Source organism: Phocoena phocoena, chromosome 5, assembly GCF_963924675.1.
Source record: "Phocoena phocoena chromosome 5, mPhoPho1.1, whole genome shotgun sequence".
Classification (NCBI taxonomy): Eukaryota; Metazoa; Chordata; class Mammalia; order Artiodactyla; family Phocoenidae; genus Phocoena; species Phocoena phocoena.
In genome coordinates this window covers 68,168,363-68,189,160 of record NC_089223.1, presented here as the reverse complement: position 1 = coordinate 68,189,160, position 20,798 = coordinate 68,168,363, and the positions used below count along the sequence as shown (strand labels likewise).

The window sequence follows — 20,798 nt, the reverse complement described above, 5'->3', positions numbered from 1 at the left end:
CTGAACCAAGGGTCAAAAGTCCAGGCTTTGCCACTAAACTAGCTGTGTGAATTTATACTTAACTCCTCTTTTTTTCTTCATGTGAAATAGTTCAAATATAACCAAAATTAAAGAGAGAATATATATACATATTTGTACATAGATTTGTCAAATCTTAACATTTGGAATTATCTCCTTCAGATTATTTTGAAAGATATAAAACAGCACAGACAGATGAAGTCCTATGAATTTCTCACTCTCCCTCCCATCCCATTCAATCCATCCAACACAGAAGTAACCACTTTTCTGATTTCTACTCTCATTCCCATGCTTGTTATTAAACTGTTACGTCATAGGTGCAGGTCCATAAGCACTACTTAGTATTGTGCTGTATGTTTGTAAGTTTTGTATAGATGATATTATGTGTACATACAAGAGTCTGCACAAATGAAAGTGTTAAGAGCAGGCACCCTGGAGCCTCACTGCCTGGATTCAAATAGTAGTTGTGCCCCTTCCTTCCTGTGTGCCTCAGGCTAATTAAACTCTCTGTGCCTCCATTTCCTCATCTGTTAAACAGGAAACATAATGGACTTACCTTATATGTTGTCATGAGGATTAAACGAATTGACATCTGTAAAGTACTGGGGACAGAGCCTGGCACAGACTAAACTACGTAAGTGTTATTTTGTTACTGTTCAAACGTTTTCTAGATTTCTTCCAATTTATATGTCTAGTCTCCATTTGATGAACATTTAAGTTGTTTACAATTTTTTACTATTATAAACATTCTTCAACATGTCTCACTGTTGAAGAATGTGGCCAATTTTTGTAGTGACTATACATACCGAAAAATGAAATTGCTGGGTTTTAGGTTAATCCAACTTTGGGCTCTAGCAGATATTAGCATATTCCTTTCCAACATATGGTAAAAATTCCCACTCTCACTCAAAATTCCTATTACTACATCCTCATCAATTTTAGTGTTCCCTGATCATCATTTCTGTATTTGTGAAACGAGGAGGGGTGAACTAGTTGATCCCTATAGAGTCTTTGTACATTTTCTACGTTCTCTGATTCCCTTTCCTTGAATTTCCCACTTTCTCCCTTCATCTAGAGATAAACTAGTCCAGCAAATAGCAAACAATTTCTTCTGAGTCTATAAGCCTCTTGTTTGGTACTTTATATTCTGAACAGTCTGTAAACTAGGATATCCAATACTACAATTGCAGTACTCATAAGGAAGAATATCTCCTAAACTGACAGCATCCAAGCCAGGCATACTTCCAACACTTTTAAAGCAGATCTGTAGTTTTCAAACATTTTAAAGCAACGGACTTTTTAAAAAATAAAAATATAAACTGAAGTTCAATATAAATGCTGCTTCCTCCTTTTTTCCCCTTTTTGCTTACCTCTAATATATATCTTATACATTAGTAAAAGCTTCTTGTAATGGCATTATTATTAGTGCCTAGATGAACTTCCTGAAAATAACACTGAAAAGCTTCCATTTATCTTGTTATTTTACCCATTAAATTTGTATTTTATACTTTATTTGATCATGTTTTCATTTTAGACTAGTATATATCCTATATTAAAATCTTGTGGAAATATCCACGTTAGAAAAGAATTGCCTACTATTACCAAAGAGCTCTGATTTTACCACCTATAATTTCTATGGGGAAAAAAATATACTGCTTCAGGCTCTGAAGGTTATAATTATAGGCCAACATTGCCTCCTAATGGTAAGAAGCTTATTTACATCATATGTCAAGTTAGAAATTTTGGTTTCTTTTTTAAATATGTGCAAAACTTTGAAGTGATCTCTTCCTATGAGAATATTACCTTATTTTGATAACAGAGTTGGGGAGGGAGATACAGTACTTATCAGACATACTGGCAAGACTAGGTCATGGGGTTTCTGCTCTCCCTCTGATGTGCCATCTACAAGTCCCAGAATTCTCTCTCTCATTTCCTCTCAGATACAGTTACTAAAGATCTTCAAACTTCAGCCAGCCCTCACTTATCCTTATGTCAAGCTTGTCTTAGTCTTAACATGTTAAGATGCTAGCTCCAGACAGCAAACTGGAGTGTGGGATCAGCCTGGAAAACAGATGGTCTCTGGATTGCTAAAAGGTGAGCTCCTGCTTTGACATCCACGTGTACCCAGGTCAGCACACTTACCATCAGTCTCACCAAAGCCGCATGTTCCCTGTCTTTTTTTTTTTTTTTAATCTCCTCATGAAGCCAAAGCCCAGTTGTGAACCTCTGCTTTGCACTTCAGGTGTCTAAAACTGGAGCCTTCACCACCACCTGTCATAGCCTCTACCTCGAACAGTCATGAAAAAGGAATTGGCTAAACCCTCCTTAGCCCAAGCCTTTGAACCAAGAATCTGCTACCTATCTGATGTAAGTTCACAGAGCTTTGGATCAGAGGTCATCAAATCAGAACTCTTGGATATATCTCTAGCCCAGGTCAGATTCAAAATCCCCCCCACCTGGATGCTGTGACTGGGGCCGCTTCTACTTTGGGAGCCAGCCGTGAGCCAGGTGTGTAACCCTCACTCACTCCTATCTTACTGAATCCGCCCGCTATGAAGAGCCAACCAGGCTTTTTACAGTGTCTAGAGGTTTTTATAACAGGCAAGAAAGAACACAAAGACAAGAATAAAATGCAGATGGAGGAGAAGGAATAAGAATAAGAAAGAAAAGAGAGGAAAAGGAGCACTTGTTTCAGGCAGAAACCATATTATATATTACTTACGATCCACCCACTCCAGGACTAGCCACTTCCTCTGTAGTGAAGTACTTGCCTGCCGATATAAAAGAGACAGATAAAATGTAGAAGGGAAACGTAAGGCTGCAAAGACAATGTATAATTCAATAAATATTCTACGGCTTCCCTGGTGGCGCAGTGGTTGAGAGTCTGCCTGCCGATGCAGGGCACACGGGTTCGTGCCCCGGTCCGGGAGGATCCCACATGCCGTGGAGCGGCTGGTACCATGAGCCATGGCCGCTGAGCCTGCGCGTCCGGAGCCTGTGCTCCGCAACGGGAGAGGCCGCGGTGGTGAGAGGCCCGCGTACCACAAAAAATAAAAATAGATAAGTAAATAAATAAATATTCTACTGGTAGAGTAGGATAAATTCTACCATTGGCATGCACCGATTGAGGTCCACATAGATATCTGAAATGTCAAATTAACAAGAAGCCACATTTAGTCATATTATTATAGGCACGTATAGAAATCTGATATCAATTCCAGTGATCTGTGTTAAGAATTTATTGAGCCACATCTGGGCTTAGCAGTAAAGTTGTATAATTGATTAGCAATGTCTTCCATGAGCACACACTTGTCATATAGTTCCCTTTTCTTTTCTAGAACCATCCTCCCATTAACTCCTTCCTGGTTCTCTAGCTAAGTGCTTCTCAAGCTTTAATATATGAATTACCTAGGGGTTTGCTAAAATTCAGATTCTGATACAGCAGGTCTGGGGTAGGGCCTGAGATTCTGAATTTCTAAGAAGCTCCCATGATGCCCATGCTGGACCATAGAACTTTCAGGTCTCCTTTTCTAACAACAATTTCCTTTGTTCATCACCAAGCAAGAGTATTACCTTTATCTCTTTTTCTTATTGCTGGTCAGTCAGAGAAAGAAGATAGTAGCCACTGCTGTCAGGCCTTAATAATCAGATAATTTAAAAAATTTTATTATAAAAGATTCCTATAACAACTTATGATTTTCAATTTCATATATATATGTATATATATATATATATATATATATATATATATATATATAAAATTTGTCATGCTTTTATCAGTAAGAAGTTTTTCTCAACCATTCTTCCCAAGCCCTAGAGTAAAATGATTAAGGTCCCTAAAATGTCCCAGAAGCTCTAAAATATCCTAAACTCTCTACTAAATTATCAAATAAATAATATCCACTACAGCTTTAGGTTTTATTTTACTTTATTGCATTCTAATTCTTTTTAAATGGTATCCTGAACATGATGTACAGGTAATTCCCAGTTGCTCCTTAACAATATAAATTGCCTGAAAGTGAGGGATACTTGTTCACTTTTATAAAGAGTGTTACATAAAAGAAGCATATGTGAAAAAATCAGAAGATATAAATACTGATAAGTTAATTGGTTTATATCTTTGCACGTTATCCATTGTGAAAAATTCTAAGTGTGATGATTCTTTAGCCACAGTACCTCACAAGTGAGTGTACGGCCTTGTGCCCTGCAGCAAAGCATATTTTCCTTAAGGAAAAATTCCCAGCTGAATCATTCTCTTCTTTCAACTTACAGGTGCCATCATCACATCACCAAAAGGATCCTGAGGCATGTCCTTATGAATAACCAGCTTTTCAGTCCTGTGTAGAGTCTGTGGGCCCGCTTTCAGCTCCAGATCCTTCAATAGCTGAAAATTCTGTGTCAATAAGTGGTTTCAGAAATTGCTCAACCTTGGTTAGTCTTTGCTTCAGTTTCTGCTGCATTGACTCATACTCAGCCAGGATCCGGGCAAATTTTGTTTGCAGGAGGTCTACTGACCCCTCCATTCGAGTGACCTTCTCTTCGAGATCTTTAGGATCACTTCCAGCATTTGCAATGTTTATGTCCAGTAGCCCATCTTTCATCAAGATTTGCTTCCCTTTCTCTTCTAGCATACATTTGGCATCTGGGTACTCAGTTAGAGCTTCCATGAGGTCATCTTTTGAGAGACAGAACAGATCTGAGTAGCCAATACTTTTAATGTTGGCCGTTCTTCGATTGCCAGCTTTGCTGCCTTTAATGTTAAGGATGCTGATCTCACCAAAGTAGCTGCCATCGCTCAATACTACAAACTGAGTGATTCCATCATCTGCCACCACGGCGAGTTTGCCTTCCTTGATGATGTACATCTCTCGTCCAATATCCCCTTTCTTGCAAATGTAATCTCCAGGACTGTAGACTTGGGGCTGTAACTTCAAGACCAACTCCACCAACAGACCAGCTTCACAGTCGGCAAAAATGCGCACCTTTTTTAACGTGTCTAAGTGAACGTTGATGGCAATCTCCGCTCTTAGTTTATCAGGTAGATACTTCAAGACTTCTTTCTCATCCACTGTTTTTTTGTTGGTCCACAGATAGTCAAACCATTTAATAACTCTCTTTTCCATATCTTTGCTTACATTTCGAAAATGCATGTATTGCTTGATCGCATCAATTCTTGCTTGAAATTCTGCTCTGGCTGCATTCATGTTGGAAATCATAGAACCTATGTTACCAACAATGGTGGCAAAAATTAACACTCCAATTAGGAAATCAGCCACCACAAAGATGTACTCAGAATCCCTCACAGGAGGTGGTGTTTCACCAATGGTGGTCAAAGTCAGTGTAGACCAGTAAAGACTGTATACATATTTTCTAGCCAAACGGCCAAATTCAGGATCATTAACATCAGGATAGACCCATGTATCATTTCCAAATCCAACAGCTTTGGAAATAGAGAAGTACACGCACGCATTCCAATGGATGATAATGACAATATACATAACAAGGTTAGAAATCCTGAAGATGTTTGGGTAGTTTGTCCTTGTTTCTGTTCTCTGGAAGAACTCAAACATTCGAGAGATCCTTAACAGTCTGTTTAGTCTAATTTCTGGATAGTTCCAGCCCAGATTAAAATACAGCAGATCAGTTGGTATCACTGATACAACATCAAGTTTAAACTGAAAGTTTGATTTATATTTCTCTATGAGTTTAAGCTCTTCCTTCACCAGTAGTCCTTGTTCTAGGTAACCTAAAATAGAAAAAAAAAAAAAAGTAATGTTTTTTCCTTTTCATGCCACTGTAAATTTTTCTAAAGTGACTCTCAACAAACTTCATTGAGTTCAAAACAAGAGTTCATTCCAATAAATATGCTTTTAGCAATGTAATAAGATATGAGTACTGATCAACATATGGCTGTGGAAAATGTTCTTTTGCAGAAATAAAAAGTAAAACTTTGTAAGCACAGAAATGAGAGATTATATGCAATGTATATATACAAGGTATATATACAGACCTCTCTAGATTCAGCATCTTGTCCAGGTAAAGCTATGCCTTTTATGAACAGTGTTCTTGGAAAGTTTTCTTTTTCTAGCACTGTGCTTAATTCCTCATGCCACTCTTTTGTCAGAATCCCAGACCCACCCTTGAAGCTTGGGTACCTCCTTGCTGTTTGACTATTGTGCATATTCTTGCCTTGCCCCTTCAATGTGAAGCATATGTCCTTTGAGGCTTCACTTTCAGGCTTTCACTTCTCTTTCTTGCCCCTCCCAGGCTTCCTTAGACATCTGGGATTTTCCTTTCTACTAAGCTGCTACCATGCACCTTGTGCGTTAAACCCAGAATTTCAGTACCGCGATATATTTCACTAGGGAAAAATTTGTTTCTCTTCCTATCCTGGTTACCAGAGCTGTGCATAGAACTGAACTGAAGCATTGTTCCAGTGCACTGATATTAGAGAATGTCTTTATTTTACATAATGATTCTTAAAAGCAATACTCTGCATACACAGGTTACCTTTGCATGTGGTAGTATAGAAAATGAGCTTATACCTACTTAACAAGAGTACTTAAAGTCGGAAGCTATCAGATCCTGCCCAGATTATTGGTCAATAATGCCTTACCATGGACCACAAAGTTGAATTAAGGATGTACATCCTGTTTCTTATAAAATTTCTAGTACAGCTCTGCTGAGTACAATGACATTTTTCCCCATGCCTCTTCAAGGTATCTCTGTTAGGTAGCAATTACCCTTTCCCCACAGAACTGGCAGAATATTTCTGTTCTCTCTATTCCTCTCTCCTGGTATAAACCCAGTGAACAGAAAAATGGAGGAAAGCCATCAATCCACATCCAGAAGGTTGCCTAGTAACATCCTTCTGAATCAGCTGGAGTGGCCTAAGCCTGTGGGTGGGTATATGGTACTCTTGCTTTCAAGAGTGCTTTTTCCTCTAAAAAAAATTTTTGTGAGTCTTTTTTTTTTTTTGAAGAATACTTGAATTAAGAATTTTCAAGTTGGGCTTCCTGGTGGCGCAGTGGTTGAGAGTCCACCTGCCGATGCAGGGGACACGGGTTCGTGCCCCGGTCCGGGAAGATCCCACATGCTGCGGAGCGGCTGGGCCTGTGAGCCATGGCCTCTGAGCCTGTGCGTCTGGAGCCTGTGCTCCGCAACGGGAGAGGCCACAACAGTGAGAGGCCCGCGTAACACACAAAAAAAAGAAATTTCAAGTTATACATAGAGATAAAAGCATGAAATTGCAAAACATCCAAAACTGAACATATTTACCTGTCCTTGTTCGTACAAACATATCGAGAAGATAGACTATATCTGATAAGTAATCAAGAATGATCCAATATTCTAGGTAATCAGACTGAAGTTCATCAAAACATGCTCTGTAAAAGAAAAACTTGTATAAATAAAATGAAATGGGACCAATTTAAGTAAAAGTCCTCTTTGTATAATTTTTATCACGATGAGAAGTATAACACACTAAGGCGAGGAGGGGTCCTTGGAGTCCATTTAATCAACCATGGCTTTCCCAAATCTATTCCCAAATCTGAGGATTGGATTTAGTTTTCTCACACTTCTGAATTTCAACATCCTTTCCATTATGCTAGTCAGCTTTGTGAAAACATCAAATGAGAATAAATGACTTCAAGCTAACGTCAAAGTATTTTTGGGTGATACACATTGATAGCCAGGTTCATGTTGACTATTTGTACCCAAAATGCCTTGGGAAATCATGCTTTGTCCTGGATGGCTGAGATGTTTACTGTCTACAAGACAAGGAACCATAGATATCCCTTGGGAAACACATCTTGCTCTATAAAACCTAGATCCTTGATCTTTTTCCAGTCTTGGCAAAATTGTTTTCTTGCAGGCCAAAGAAAATAAAGTTTCTCCCAAAGTTCTAATTAAATGATAGAGCAATCAAAAGTTTAAAAGTATCCCCACCCCACCCCATCCCAGTACTGGATTTCCAAGGATATTAGGAACCAAAGCAGCTACTCTTGCTCTTAGGAAAACACATTGAGAATGATGTAACCTCTCTTCACAACCTGTGGTGGAGAAAGGAGGTACATCCTAAAGAGCTCTAGGCCAAACTGTTAAGTCAGTTAACTTGGAAACTAGAAGTGGTTTGAGATCCACAAAAATATACAGACACCTTGCAATAATCATGGTCCAGTTGTACATGACAGGTAAGGTGATGCAAAACAGCCAGTTGTAATATGTGCTTCCTGAGGGATCAATAACCATGACTTCCTTCTTCTCCCTAGCAGCAATTGGAAATAAAGGGGAAGGTTACCAAGAAACAAGAATCTTTTTATTTCAAATAAAAATTTTATTTCAAATAAAAATCAAATATGGTTATGCCCATCACCCACAACTGATGAATTAGAAATAAGCTGAAGAAGCTCACTCCACAGTGGGAAGACTAGCTTGGCATAAGTGCATTAGTCATAAGAAACTGGTTAGGGAGGGGTGGATAGATAGTTAAATTACTAGTCTTACATTAAACCATACTTTAGACTTTTATTAAAGCCCCTGTTTTACTGTGATGCTGCAGACACTTCTGTCACTCCGGCTACTGAGAGAGAACAATGGCATAGATCATGCCGAACTCTGGATATCCCACAGACCCCTTGGGTAGGCAATGGTTGGTGAGACAGTGATGATTTTCCCACTCTCCCTACCAGGTAACAAAACAACTGGGGACCACATTGTGAGGGGGAACTCATGGCTTCTTTCTCATCTGTATGGAGAGAAGAATATAACACAATCTAATAAAAAGTGCTTGTTCTTAAGTGTGTATGAGGAATTGAGAGGCAATAGAGGGCAAAAGAAAGAAGGAAGGAACTATATGATCAAATGGACATTTTTTAAAACTTTCTGGTATCAAATTTATATTTTTAAGGATTTTTTCTTTTATACAACATCAACACATTTCTAACAGGCACAAATAAGTAAAGAGTTTTCTTTACGTTTAGAAGACAATATTTTCTTTAATAAAAAGCAAAAAGATAGCTCTGAAAATATCACTCAGCCTTATCCTTGTGAAACTCTAACTCTCAAATGTTTTAAAAAGTTTCTTTCAAATAGCTAATGTTTTGACAGCATTCATACTGCTCTCAAAATTAGGCATGGCTTTTGCAATGAGACTACTTTACTTTGGATTATTTGCCATACAGTATTTATGACTCAAAAATGTTAATGAAATTATTAATTTTTTATTTCGGCCAAAAATATTGATGGTAAGATCCTAGAAATGCAATTTTCTTTGGATCCTAAATCTGTCCCAGTGGTAAGTTTATCTTCACCAGTGCTTAAGGAAGGAAATTAACCATGACGCCGAAAATTCTTGATGAGAAAACTAAGGCTACCATTGCTAATTTTAAGGAAATTTGAAAAAAATTAAATTCACATTTGATAACAATTTATTTAGTCTTTACACCGGGCCTCTTTACTATAAACTTGTGGGAAATTATCTCTGCATCCTAAACCCATCACAAATTTCTTCCTAATTTCAATGCCAGTAAAAATACTTACTCTTCTTTCTTGTCTTTGCCTTCCTCCTCTTTCTTTTTCTTGTCTTTGTCCTTTTCTTTCTTCTTTTCCTTTTCTGGGTCCTTTTTATTTTTATTTTTATCATCTGGCTTGCTGAAGAAGTGAGAGATGTAGTTGGTAAAATACAAAAATGTTATGGATAGAAAAATGTGGGGCTATTCATGCCAAAGTCTTACTTACCTCTTCTTTTCTTTTTTCTTTTTCTTTTTTTCTTTTGGTTCTCTATAGAAAAAAACCAATATATCACATAATCAAATTACATTCTCACCTCCATTCTTGTTTACCTTCCTCTCCACTGGGCAAGAATTCTGAGCTTTGTGTTCAAAGACCTGCCCCTGTGCTCAGAGACCAGAAATCTGATCTCCTAATGGCGGGTTCAACAAGAAATAGACATGCACCCCGACAATAAACAAATAAAATTCCTGGGAATTAGTGCATGTGGAAAATTGGAGAAAATGGAGGTGGATAAAGGCATAAACCCAGGGAGGGAAATTTAAGAAACAAGAGTCCCCAAAAGCGTACTTTCAAAGTCTCAATGTATATCCAAAAAATGGGTACTTATAATTTAAGCTTCTTGATGTCACTTGTATTTATACTTGAATAAGAGTTTTGAGAATTTCAAGAAAATGCCATCAATTTTCTTTAGAGGGGTAATCCTGACTGAAGCAATGTTTTATGAGCAGACAAAAAGCTCTGTGGTAACAGAGTTACTTCTTGAGTTACAATTTCTTCTTGAGTGGGGAATATGGGATTAGCGGGCTCTTTCTGCAGTTGGCTTTCTCTATCAGCAGAAGAATGGATTCTGGAGTCAGACAGAGCTAAGGTCATAGCAGGCTGTCATTGTTGGCTCAGATATCTTGGGAAAATGTATTATTCAGACATGAGTGATCAGGCATCTCGTTACCACTGGAATAGTCAGAGAAGGCTGTTAAACGGAAGTAGGTCTAAACCTAGGCCTCAGAGTATGGGTAAGAGTTGGAGAGGTTAAGAAGAGAAAGGATGTTAAAGGGAGGGAGGTTTTCAGGTGCAGATATACAAATGAACTTAGTCTGGGTAGGAATGGCCCAGCCTAAGTGGAAAGCTGCTACTAAGGAGAAATAGGAGATAAAATTGACAAGGAGATGGGGCTTGGCACCTAAGGTTGTCATGTACAAATAGAAACAGAACATAAAGTTAGATACGGTGGAGTTTTTTGCTATGGGAGTACATTCCTATGATACAAGATTTAACACCCTAACATAGGCCCTGGGAGATGGTGCTGGCACACTTCTTGGATGGCGCTTAGAAGCTCAGAAAACGTGACAGCTCAAACTAAGTGAAATATAAATTATAAAATACCATGGCACATGGTGGAGGAAGGTATCAGAAAGATTCAGAGAAGTGGTAGGCTAAAATGGATACACTAAGTAAGAAAAATAGCCCACCAACTGATTATGTTCCCTAAGAGGGCTCAGAGGATATAAAAATGACAGGGAATGTGCTGGTGAGAGGGGCACCAGCATTACTGAGAAGCTCACTGGTGCTGTCCTCTGTAGACCAGGGCTGATAGTGAGAGATGCTGAACTGGGTACAGAACTAGACTTCCCTGAGAGCAATAGGGATGACAGGATCTAGAAATCACAGAGACCAGTGGCAGTGCTTCCCCATCAGAAGAGAAACAGGTCTGATCATTTTAATTATCAGTAAGGTGAGCATAGTAGCCAGGGTCTTAACCCACAGAGTGCTACGGCAGAGGTTAACAGAATACCGTATTCCTAGATAGATGGGCACCTTGTTGACTTGTTAGGGTACTGTTTTACATTTATAATAAAAAACAAATTGGGAATGGACGCTCAGGAGGTTAAGGGCAACGTACCCCCAAAAAAAGTCACCACCACTTGAATAGTTTCTAAACCTGACCTAGCTCTCAGAAATGAAACCACCAGTCAGAGGAGAAGCCCAGTTCCCATGAAGAAGGACTCTGCAACACCATGACAAGTATATTCAGTAATGATTTCCCCAGTCTTTCCTCCAAAGAAAACCAATGATCATTTACTTAAGTAACTGTACACTGGGGGTAAAAAAGAATACCTAGATACATTAAAGGCCATTTTCGCACAGGACCCAAGTTGATATTGAGATCCAGGGACTAAAGCATCATCATGCCCCACCCCCATTAAAGCGAGGGACATATGGTGGTTTGGTAGTAATTTGTGGGGCCTCCACTGGGTCTAAGGATGCCCCCTTGTGGTCATTTGTCCAGTTCCTCCATGTAAACATGGAATGCATTTATTTGGTCATTGGCAGAATGACAATCATCTCCTCATCTCCACTAGTTCCTTGGCTTGTGGAATAAGAGCTAACATAGTGGGGAGGACCAAGTGGAAGCCCTAAAGCTGCCTCCTGCCTGCTGGCAAAAAGCAATATTGCAACCTGGACAGGAAAGGAAATGCAATCCTTAAAGACCTAATGCATGCAGGGGTGGTGCTTCTCCATCACACCCCCGTTTAATTCAATGTCTGGCCCCTATTAAAGCCAAATGGAGGGCTTCCCTGGTGGCGCAGTGGTTGAGAGTCCGCCTGCCGATGCAGGGGACACGGGTTCGTGCCCCGGTCCGGGAAGATCCCACATGCCGCGGAGCGGCTGTGCCCGTGAGCCATGGCCGCTGAGCCTGTGCATCCGGAGCCTGTGCTCCGCAACGGTAGAGGCCACAACAGTGAGAGGCCCACGTACCGCAAAAAAAAAAAACCCAAAAACCCCAAAAAAACCAAATGGATCCTGGTGGATGGCAGCAGACTACTGCAAAATCAACCAAATAGTAGTTCCAATTGTAGTCACTGTGGCAGATGTGAAAAACAATACACTCACCCAATCAGTACCATATTCCTAAGGTTCTGGGTCAATCATGGTGAATGTGTTATTTTGAACCACTATCGGGGAAGAGGGTCAGAAACAGTTCATATTCACATGGGATGGAAAACAGTATGTATTTACACTATTTTCCAGGGCTATGTTAACTCTCCCTCCCACTGTCATGACATAATCTAGAGGGACCTGGACCATCTGGACATTCCTCAGAGTATCACATTTGTCCACTATATCTATATCAATGACATTATGTTAATTGGGTCCTGAAAGAGGATTATCTAACCATGGGACAGAAAATGACTGCTGACCATGAGCTGGATCCTGCCAGAACTAACAGGTCATAAGGATGTATTGCAACCTATCACATGATAAAGTGATGTACTTGGGACTGAGCAGGTGGCTCGGCACCCTCGCCCCATGTCATCTATCACTGCTGCATCAAGGCTATTCCTCCCCCCCGACCCATGGCCATATATTGGGCTTATAGGAACAACTGATGGAGCATGATCTGTGGGTGGGTCAGCTTAGCATCTGGATGCAAGCCAAAATGAGCTGTTGCCTACAATACAGCCTTACCTAGAGGTGGCCTTAAAAGATAGTGAAGTTAATCTTACCAATGGCACAGCTTTAAGCAGTGTACAATCATCTACTTTGTGGGGAAAAGGCAATGACCCAAATTAAGAATATACAAGACGGACTTCCCTGGTGGCACAGTGGTTAAGAATCCACCTGCCCATTCAGGGGACACGGGTTCGAGCCCTGGTCTGGGAAGATCCCACATGCCGCGGAGCAACTAAGCCCACGAGCCACGGCTACTGAGCCTGCGCTCTAGAGCCTGCAAGCCGCAACTACTGAAGCCCGCGTGCCTAGATCCCGTGCTCTGCCACGAGAGAAGCCACCACAATGAGAAGACCGTGCACTGCAACAAAGAGTAGCTCCCGCTCTCTGCAACTAGAGAAAGCCCGCAAGCAGCAACGAAGACCCAACGGCAGCCAAAAATAAATAAATAAATTTATTATTTTTTTTAAAAAAAAATATACAAGGATTCATGGGCAGTCACAATGCATTGGGTGGTTGGTCAGGGACCTGATGAAAAAATATTGCAAGATCGGGAAAAATAATTCTGGAGAATAGGCAGACTGAATGGACTTTATGGGCATGAGCACAAGGTTTTAAAACCTTTGTATCCCATATTAATGCCCATCAAATAGCAGGTGCCATGGAAAAGAAAAGAACCACCAAGTAGACAGAATAAATCAGTCTGCTGACAAAGACAGCCTCTGTCACTGGCATCCCCGGTGCTGGCACAAGGTGGATGTGAATGGAGCCACCACTGTGGCAGAGATGGAGACTATACATGGGCCCAACCCATGAGGTCCCGTTCACCCAGGCGATCTAACTGCTGCTATTGCTGAATGTCCAGTCTTCCAGGTACAAAGACTAATGTTATGACTCTAAAAGAGCACCATTACTTGAGGAAAGCAATCAGTCACTTGAGGGCAAGTTAATTACACCATGGAAAGGGCATCAAATAATCTTGACTTGCATCAATATATATTATGGATACTAATTTGCTTTTTTGCCTCAGGGCTTAGACCAGTGCCACTATCCAGTTTGGGTTGCTGCCAGCTCATAGTTTCCCTCTCCCTTGGCTGGCCTTGGCCGAAGGAAGTCACCATGCTCAAAATTATGCACCCCTTCCTAGTCCTCATACAATGACCGTGCATGGGCACAAAGCCCAGTCCTATTGCCTAACTATGGAAGAACTCTGAAGGGCCATCCCTTCTCCAGAGCTCCCCATAGCATCACATGGCACATCAGCTCTGTTCTCTGAAGTTCAACTTCTCCCTCTACCCAATCCTACTCCCCTAACTCCCTTCTAGGTATCATTTCTGAGAGCACTCCCAATAAAGCTCTGTATACAAAGCTCCTTCTCAGAGACTGTCTCCTGGGAAACTTGACCTAAGACACATTGGCTCAGAATGGGAAGGATTAATGATGTTTTATTTATTTTGTCAGCCACCCTAACCCTAACCACATGGTGGGGCAATTTCATATATGCTATAGACATGGTTTTTCTACGCGTATTCAAATACATACATATGTACATACGTATTACCTGTAACATGAGTAGCTACATTTTTCAGGAGGAAATAACCAAAGGACAAAATAATGGAAAAACTTTTCCATTGGATTAGATAGAGTTTGCCTAATAAATATCTGCAGTATAACACATTCAGATGTATTTCTACCTTTTTACTGTCTTTCTTTAAAAACAAAGGTTTGGTTTACTATTGTCAATGTACTTACTGCTCTTTATTGCTGCTGTTGTTAACATTGAAAAGTGCAATGGCTCCAGGCAAGTACTGCTCCCTGGGAAATGAAAAAGCACAGTGAAATCATAATAGTCACCATGTGTGTAATGTCCACAGTAAATAAAAAGTCTTAAAGAACAAATGCTTTTCAGGTTCTACCCATTACTAACCAGTGCCTAGATAATTTTGGAAAATATAGAGTCTCCATGAAGCATGAGTTGCTGAATACCAGGGCCATGAACCAAAGTAATTAATAAATGTTTATTAATCAATGCTCACAATGCATCACATTACCATCCTCCACACCCTGAGTAAGCCAGTTTGGATGTTACTAACTCCCAGGAAGCGATTAAGACTTAGATCGTCCGGGAAGATAGGAAGGGAAGACAAGACAAATGAAAACAGTATGAAAGCTGAAGGTGGTCAGTGAGAAAAGAAACAGGAGGGGGGAAAAAAAAGAGGGAAAAAAACAAAGTAGAAGTAAATATGTTTGACAGGATGGGAACCCCTGATCCACACCAATACCGCACTCCTTCCGCACTCTCAGGGTCACACGTTTGAAGTTTCTACAAGTGCTTTTTTCCCTAAGGATTTTTTAGCTTTTCTCGTCTCGTTACTCACCCTAGTGCTCTGCTTCCCTGAAAGTAGGATTGAATGGGAGAGAGCATTTTAGAGAATGACAGCTAAACCCTCTCTCATATAATTGCTTGGAAGAAGGATCAGAAAGAAGGAGGAAATCAGAGAGGACTTAGGCATGAGGTTTCCTAAGGGACAGACACGGGTCTCAGGGAAAATGATCAGCAAGAGTGTTCATGGCTTGGAGCCCCATGGACACAAATTATCATCAGGCAGCGGCAGTTTCCCAAGAGAAGAAGAGGGTAAGGAGCAGAAGTAGCAATTTACTCCCGAGATCCTGCAGAGTAGCTGGGTAGAGGGAGTGTTGGCCAAGCCCACTGAGGGGAAGAGTAGAACAGCTTTCTTTCATCTAAATAATAGTTTAAAAACTGACGTGGAGGGATAGCTCATACTGCTCACCTCTGTGATGGCTGTCCCCTTCCATCTCTACTGCTTCTAAAGGAATCCCTTGCATGAGTGTTTTCACTCTCTGATTCTTCAAATATAGAGGCACTGTCGTCATCATCAGAAAAGGAGCTATGGTTCAATAGGAGGCAGAGATTAATTAGATCAGTGTCTTAAACCCTTGTGGGGGGACAGGTCTCATTTCTCATCTCTTTCTCTCTCAAACGAACACAGACAATAGTTTTTAATAAGAGTGAGATGAGAACTGTTCAGAATACACAGAATTAGACAGAGTATATGCACAATCCAGTAAAATACGTGTAATTAAGAAACTACTTTCTAGGTCTTCCATATTTGTATTGTTTGAGGCATTGATTAGTTAATATTTATCAAATCGAAAGTATGATATCTGTACTTCAGGTCATGTTATACAGTTTTCTGAACCTGTAATAACATTGCCTTCCACTAAAAGTAAATTCAACCACATTTATACAAATTCTATTCATTTATAGGGTGACCACTTTAAATTATACTTTTAAAACACGTTAGCATTTCACACTTTGTATTTTTTCACATTTCTCTATGGTAATGTTATCCCTTTAGTTGTGAAATGTCCCATGAGGAAAGGTCTTGCCAGTGGCTAAGGAAATATTTGGCAAAGGTGCATCTAAAGAATCACCACAATAATATCTATGTTCATTTGTTAGATAAGTAAGGCTGCCCTAAAGAATAAATAAATTCACTAAATTAAATAAAGTACAAAGTTCAAGGTTTCAAATTAAAAGTTAAACTGAAATTAAGCTTATTTAAATTGAAGAACTTTGGCTAGTATTAAAAATACATAGGGACGTCCCTGGTAGTGCAGTGGTTAAGAATCCACCTGCCAATGAAGGGGGCACAGGTTCGATCCCTGGTCCAGGAAGATCCCACATGCCGCAGAGCAACTAAGCCTGTGTGCCACAACTACTGAGCCTGTGTGCCACAACTACTGAAGCCCGCGCACCTAGAGCCTGTGCTCCACACAAAGAGAAGCCACCACAGTGAAAAAGCCCGTGCACCACAACGAAGAGTAGCCCCCGCTCGCTGCAACTAGAGAAAGCCTGCACTAGAGAAAGATCCAACACAGCCAGAAAAAAAAAAACAAAAAAAAAAACATAGAAAAAAGCATGCCTTTACCTGCATGCTCCATTTTCCATCCTTCTTATTTCCTTTTCAATATCTGGTACAATCACATTGGGAATGTTTACAAAAGAGCGCCGTGTATTGATGATAATTTTCTTCATGGTTAGCTTAATAGCTGGGGAGAAAAAAAGTCTTGTTAGTAGGAAGACTCTTTATATATTTACATATGTAATCAAAAGTTTCGCTCTATCATTCTTCTAAGGCTGAAATAACAATCTTATTTCCAGTTATATGTACGAATTATTTTTTAATAGAATACAGTCATGATCCAAGCACTTAATGATCACTAGTCAAGTTTTTGTGTATTTTTTTAAATTCAAGGGTTTTGTGTATTTTTTAAAATTCAGAGGTGTAGAACTCTTTTTTTTTTTTTTTTAATTTGTATTTACTCCAGCTTTGAAATATTTAGGCAATGTAGGTGTGGAACAAAACTATAGGGACCTCACAGGCACATCTAACAATTAAGTAACAATGAAAAGCAGTAAAATAAAATACCAAAATGGGTGTAATCAACTGTGAATTTCTACAGGCATTCGGAAAAAAAAAAGGGTCTCAAGTGGTATTCAAATTTCGGAGTGAATAAAGATACAACTGATCCACATTTCAACAAGTCCCCCTAAATTATTCTGATACACATAGTGCTAAGCTTCCCGGGCAACCACTTCAGGCATCAGGAAAACGCCAAGAACAAAGTGATCCTGAACTCCAAATCTGTCCTGGCAGCAGGTTCCAGCCCAGCTTCAGGTAACATGAATGGCACGTGGGCACACTCGCGCTTGCCTTCTTTCCTGAGGCTCTGCCGGCGTCCAATGACAACATCCCTGCACTCATGACTGACCCCAAGTACTTCACCTGGTCTTCAGTGTGCTGCAGTGACATGGCCTGGAACTTGGAGAAGTTCCTGGTGGGCCCCAACAATGTGCCTGTGCACAGGTACAGCCACTGCTTTCTAACCATGGACACGGAGCCCAGCGTTGAAGCCCTGTCATCCCAAGGGCCCAGCTGTGCCCAGGATGCTCCTCCAACCCCTGCTGCTTGGCAGTCACAGTGCTGTCCTCTGGGGATTTCATCTCTAAGGGTGTTTCCTCCAAACTTGCATGGAGATAACACCTGATGTCCAGGAAAATGGGCCTAGATGGGTGCTAGGTATCCATCCCAGCCTCCCCTCTCCCAGACCAAGGCTCCCCACTAATAAAGTGCTAGGTGTCAGCAGAAAAACAAAAGGACACTGTGGATTTTTTAAAATGCTGCTGTTTCAGTAAACAAAGAATGTTGTCTACCATTCCAGTAAACAACAGATGAATGTTGTCCACTATCCAGCCATCAGCCACTGCAGACGCCAGGGTAGGTGCGCCCTTGGGGGAATTCAGGATGGAGAAAACAGGATACTGGCCCTTGATAGTTAAGATGCATATCAAAGGAATAATTTCAATGAGCCCAGACTCTTGACTCTTCCCATACATAGAAAAGCACTAAAATCATTAACTTGAGAAGTCTTTTTGTGATTAGCAGTAATCTTTTGATGTTCGACTACATGATTTTTCTTTTTTCCCAGTAAAAACTCCTATATATTCTTGTTCCTCCCTTACCTCTTTGGATCAGTCCCTCAGAGTTATCTGAGAGGTTGCCTTCCTGGACTATAGTCCTCAGTAATGTCCCCGAATAAAATATAATTCTCAACTTTTAAGTTGTGCGTTTTTTCCAGTCGACAAAACAAAACCCCAGTATCTGTTCATGGGCTCCAAGAACACCAGCTCTTGTACTGAATGTCACTTGCTATGGTCCTGCTGACGAAGACCCACAGAAGGCCAACGTGCTGAGAGGATGACGGGTCCTGGACAACTTCAGCAGGTACCAAACCTCCACCTGATCCTCTGTGGCTGGTTATCCATCCATCCCTCCCCTCCTCCACAACACACACCCCCTAACCTGCACTCCCAGGTTTTTATTATACGGATTGGGGATTTTTCCTTTGTTATTTTTCTACCACCGATCTCTGGGTTTTGGAGGGAAGCTTGCCTTTGTTATGAATAAAATAGAAAAGCAAAAACCAAAAAAAGAAAAAGAAAAAAATCATTTGATGTGGGAAAATGTAAAAAGCACACTTCATTTTTTAAAACATTACATCTTCCAGTGAGGATAGCCATAAATAATGCTCTTTATTTCACCCTAGTAGTCATACAACTAATGAAAACAACTAGCAGCCAGTAGTCAATAAATAGTAAACAGAGAATTTTTGTAATGTCTGTTAATAAAAGTGTGCACATATTTTAAAATGTAATTAAAGTAACTTTTAAAGAAACAACCACTTTAAGAAGAGAATTGTTTCATTGACTCCTTTTCAGCAACAGCATGGATATTCTGGTTATATTGATAGCATGCTGGCTTCCTATTGTCATCAATCACCACTCCTTCTGGGAGACCCCGTGCCTTATGATTAGGAAAAGGAGAATATATGATTATTTCATCCATCACAACATAGAAAAAACTACTTGAGTAAAAAAGATTAAACAAGGACAACTAATATTATCCAATATGTCAGAATGAACCAAACCTGGGCTTTGCTTGGACCTGAAGAAAAAAAGAATCACTTCCCTTGTCCCATAATTTCTTGTTGGCCTAAGTGCTCTACATAGGAAAAAACTTTTTTTTATATCACACAATCACTTTTTAATACATATTCACTCTAGGAAGAAAGAAAACAGAAAATATAAATAGAAAAATAAAGATACTCAAAATTCCACACCAGACCGTATAATTATTTATCAACACATTTTCTCCACTGCTTTTATGGTTTCCTTTTTCACATTTAGATTTTAATCTATCAAATTTGTTTTGGTGTAAGGTGTGAGGTAGGGATTCAACTTTATATTTTCTAAATGACTAGTCAATAGTATAAATAGCACTAAATCAATAACCAATAGTCCATCTTTTCCCTACTGGTTTGAAATGTCATCATTCTAAATTTGCCTTGTCACCCGTAAAGATTTTGATGGAGTTTGCATTAAAATTATAAAATAAGTTGGGAAATTATTTTCCTCTATGTTTTTGAAAAAGTTTCTACATATCAATCCTACATTTTTATTAATTTCTAGATGTTTTGTATTTTTGTTTCTATTAAGATAGTTAAGATAGTTTTCCCTTGATATATTTTAACTCATTGCTTTTGCTATATCATAAAAATATTTTATTTATTTATTTAGCTTGAAACCAGCCAACTTAACTGAGCTTTACAAAAATTATTTCTAATAGTTTTTCTTACATAATTTCTGTTTTCAGTAATGCAATCATAGTACTTACACAAATTATTCTTTCCTCTTTTTCATGAGGTATTTAGCTTTGATGTCTAGTTACTTTGACTAAAAATTCCAGAACAGAACAAGTAACAATCTTTTTTTTTTTTTTTTTTTTGCCCACGCAGCATGCAGGATCCTAGTTCCCTAACCAGGGATCAAAACCGTGCCCCCTGCAATGGAAGCACAGAGTCTTAACAACTGGACAACTGTCTTAAGAGATACCTAGTATGGTTCTTGGCTTTATGACAATGTTTTAGAGTTTCACTCTTAAGCATATTGCTGACTGTTAGCTTAAGAGAGATGTTTGATTCATGTTAGAGAAATCTCCATTTATTCACATTTTACCAATTTTTAAAAATTAGAAATTGGAATAAATGTTGATCTTTGTTAAGGCTCTCTTCCTTTTATAGAAATAATCCTTTTTTCCTTTTAATTTTCCCTATTAACATGGCGAGCTACTTTAATAAATTATTTTAATAGTTATGGAATAAACTCTTCCTGATTATGGTAAGTTCTTTTCATATGTATTGAATCCTAGCTGCTAATATTTAATTTTTGCATT

General features: G+C 39.5%; 1 protein-coding gene across 1 annotated transcript in view; it reads right to left on the bottom strand.

Moving 5' to 3' along the window:
- Nucleotides 1-3,931: 3,931 nt before the first annotated feature.
- CNGA1 (cyclic nucleotide gated channel subunit alpha 1) overlaps nucleotides 3,932-20,798 on the bottom strand; it is a 32,062-nt gene continuing 15,195 nt past the window's right edge. Inside the window, exons 2-9 of the mRNA XM_065877620.1 lie at nucleotides 16,935-17,055; nucleotides 15,774-15,890; nucleotides 14,734-14,796; nucleotides 9,757-9,798; nucleotides 9,559-9,669; nucleotides 8,177-8,284; nucleotides 7,297-7,403; nucleotides 3,932-5,764 (exon numbers count right to left, since the gene is read on the bottom strand). Coding sequence (XP_065733692.1) covers nucleotides 4,350-5,764; nucleotides 7,297-7,403; nucleotides 8,177-8,284; nucleotides 9,559-9,669; nucleotides 9,757-9,798; nucleotides 14,734-14,796; nucleotides 15,774-15,890; nucleotides 16,935-17,041 — 2,070 coding nt within the window. The 5' untranslated portion in view covers nucleotides 17,042-17,055 and the 3' untranslated portion in view covers nucleotides 3,932-4,349. The remainder of the gene's footprint in view (nucleotides 5,765-7,296; nucleotides 7,404-8,176; nucleotides 8,285-9,558; nucleotides 9,670-9,756; nucleotides 9,799-14,733; nucleotides 14,797-15,773; nucleotides 15,891-16,934; nucleotides 17,056-20,798) is intronic.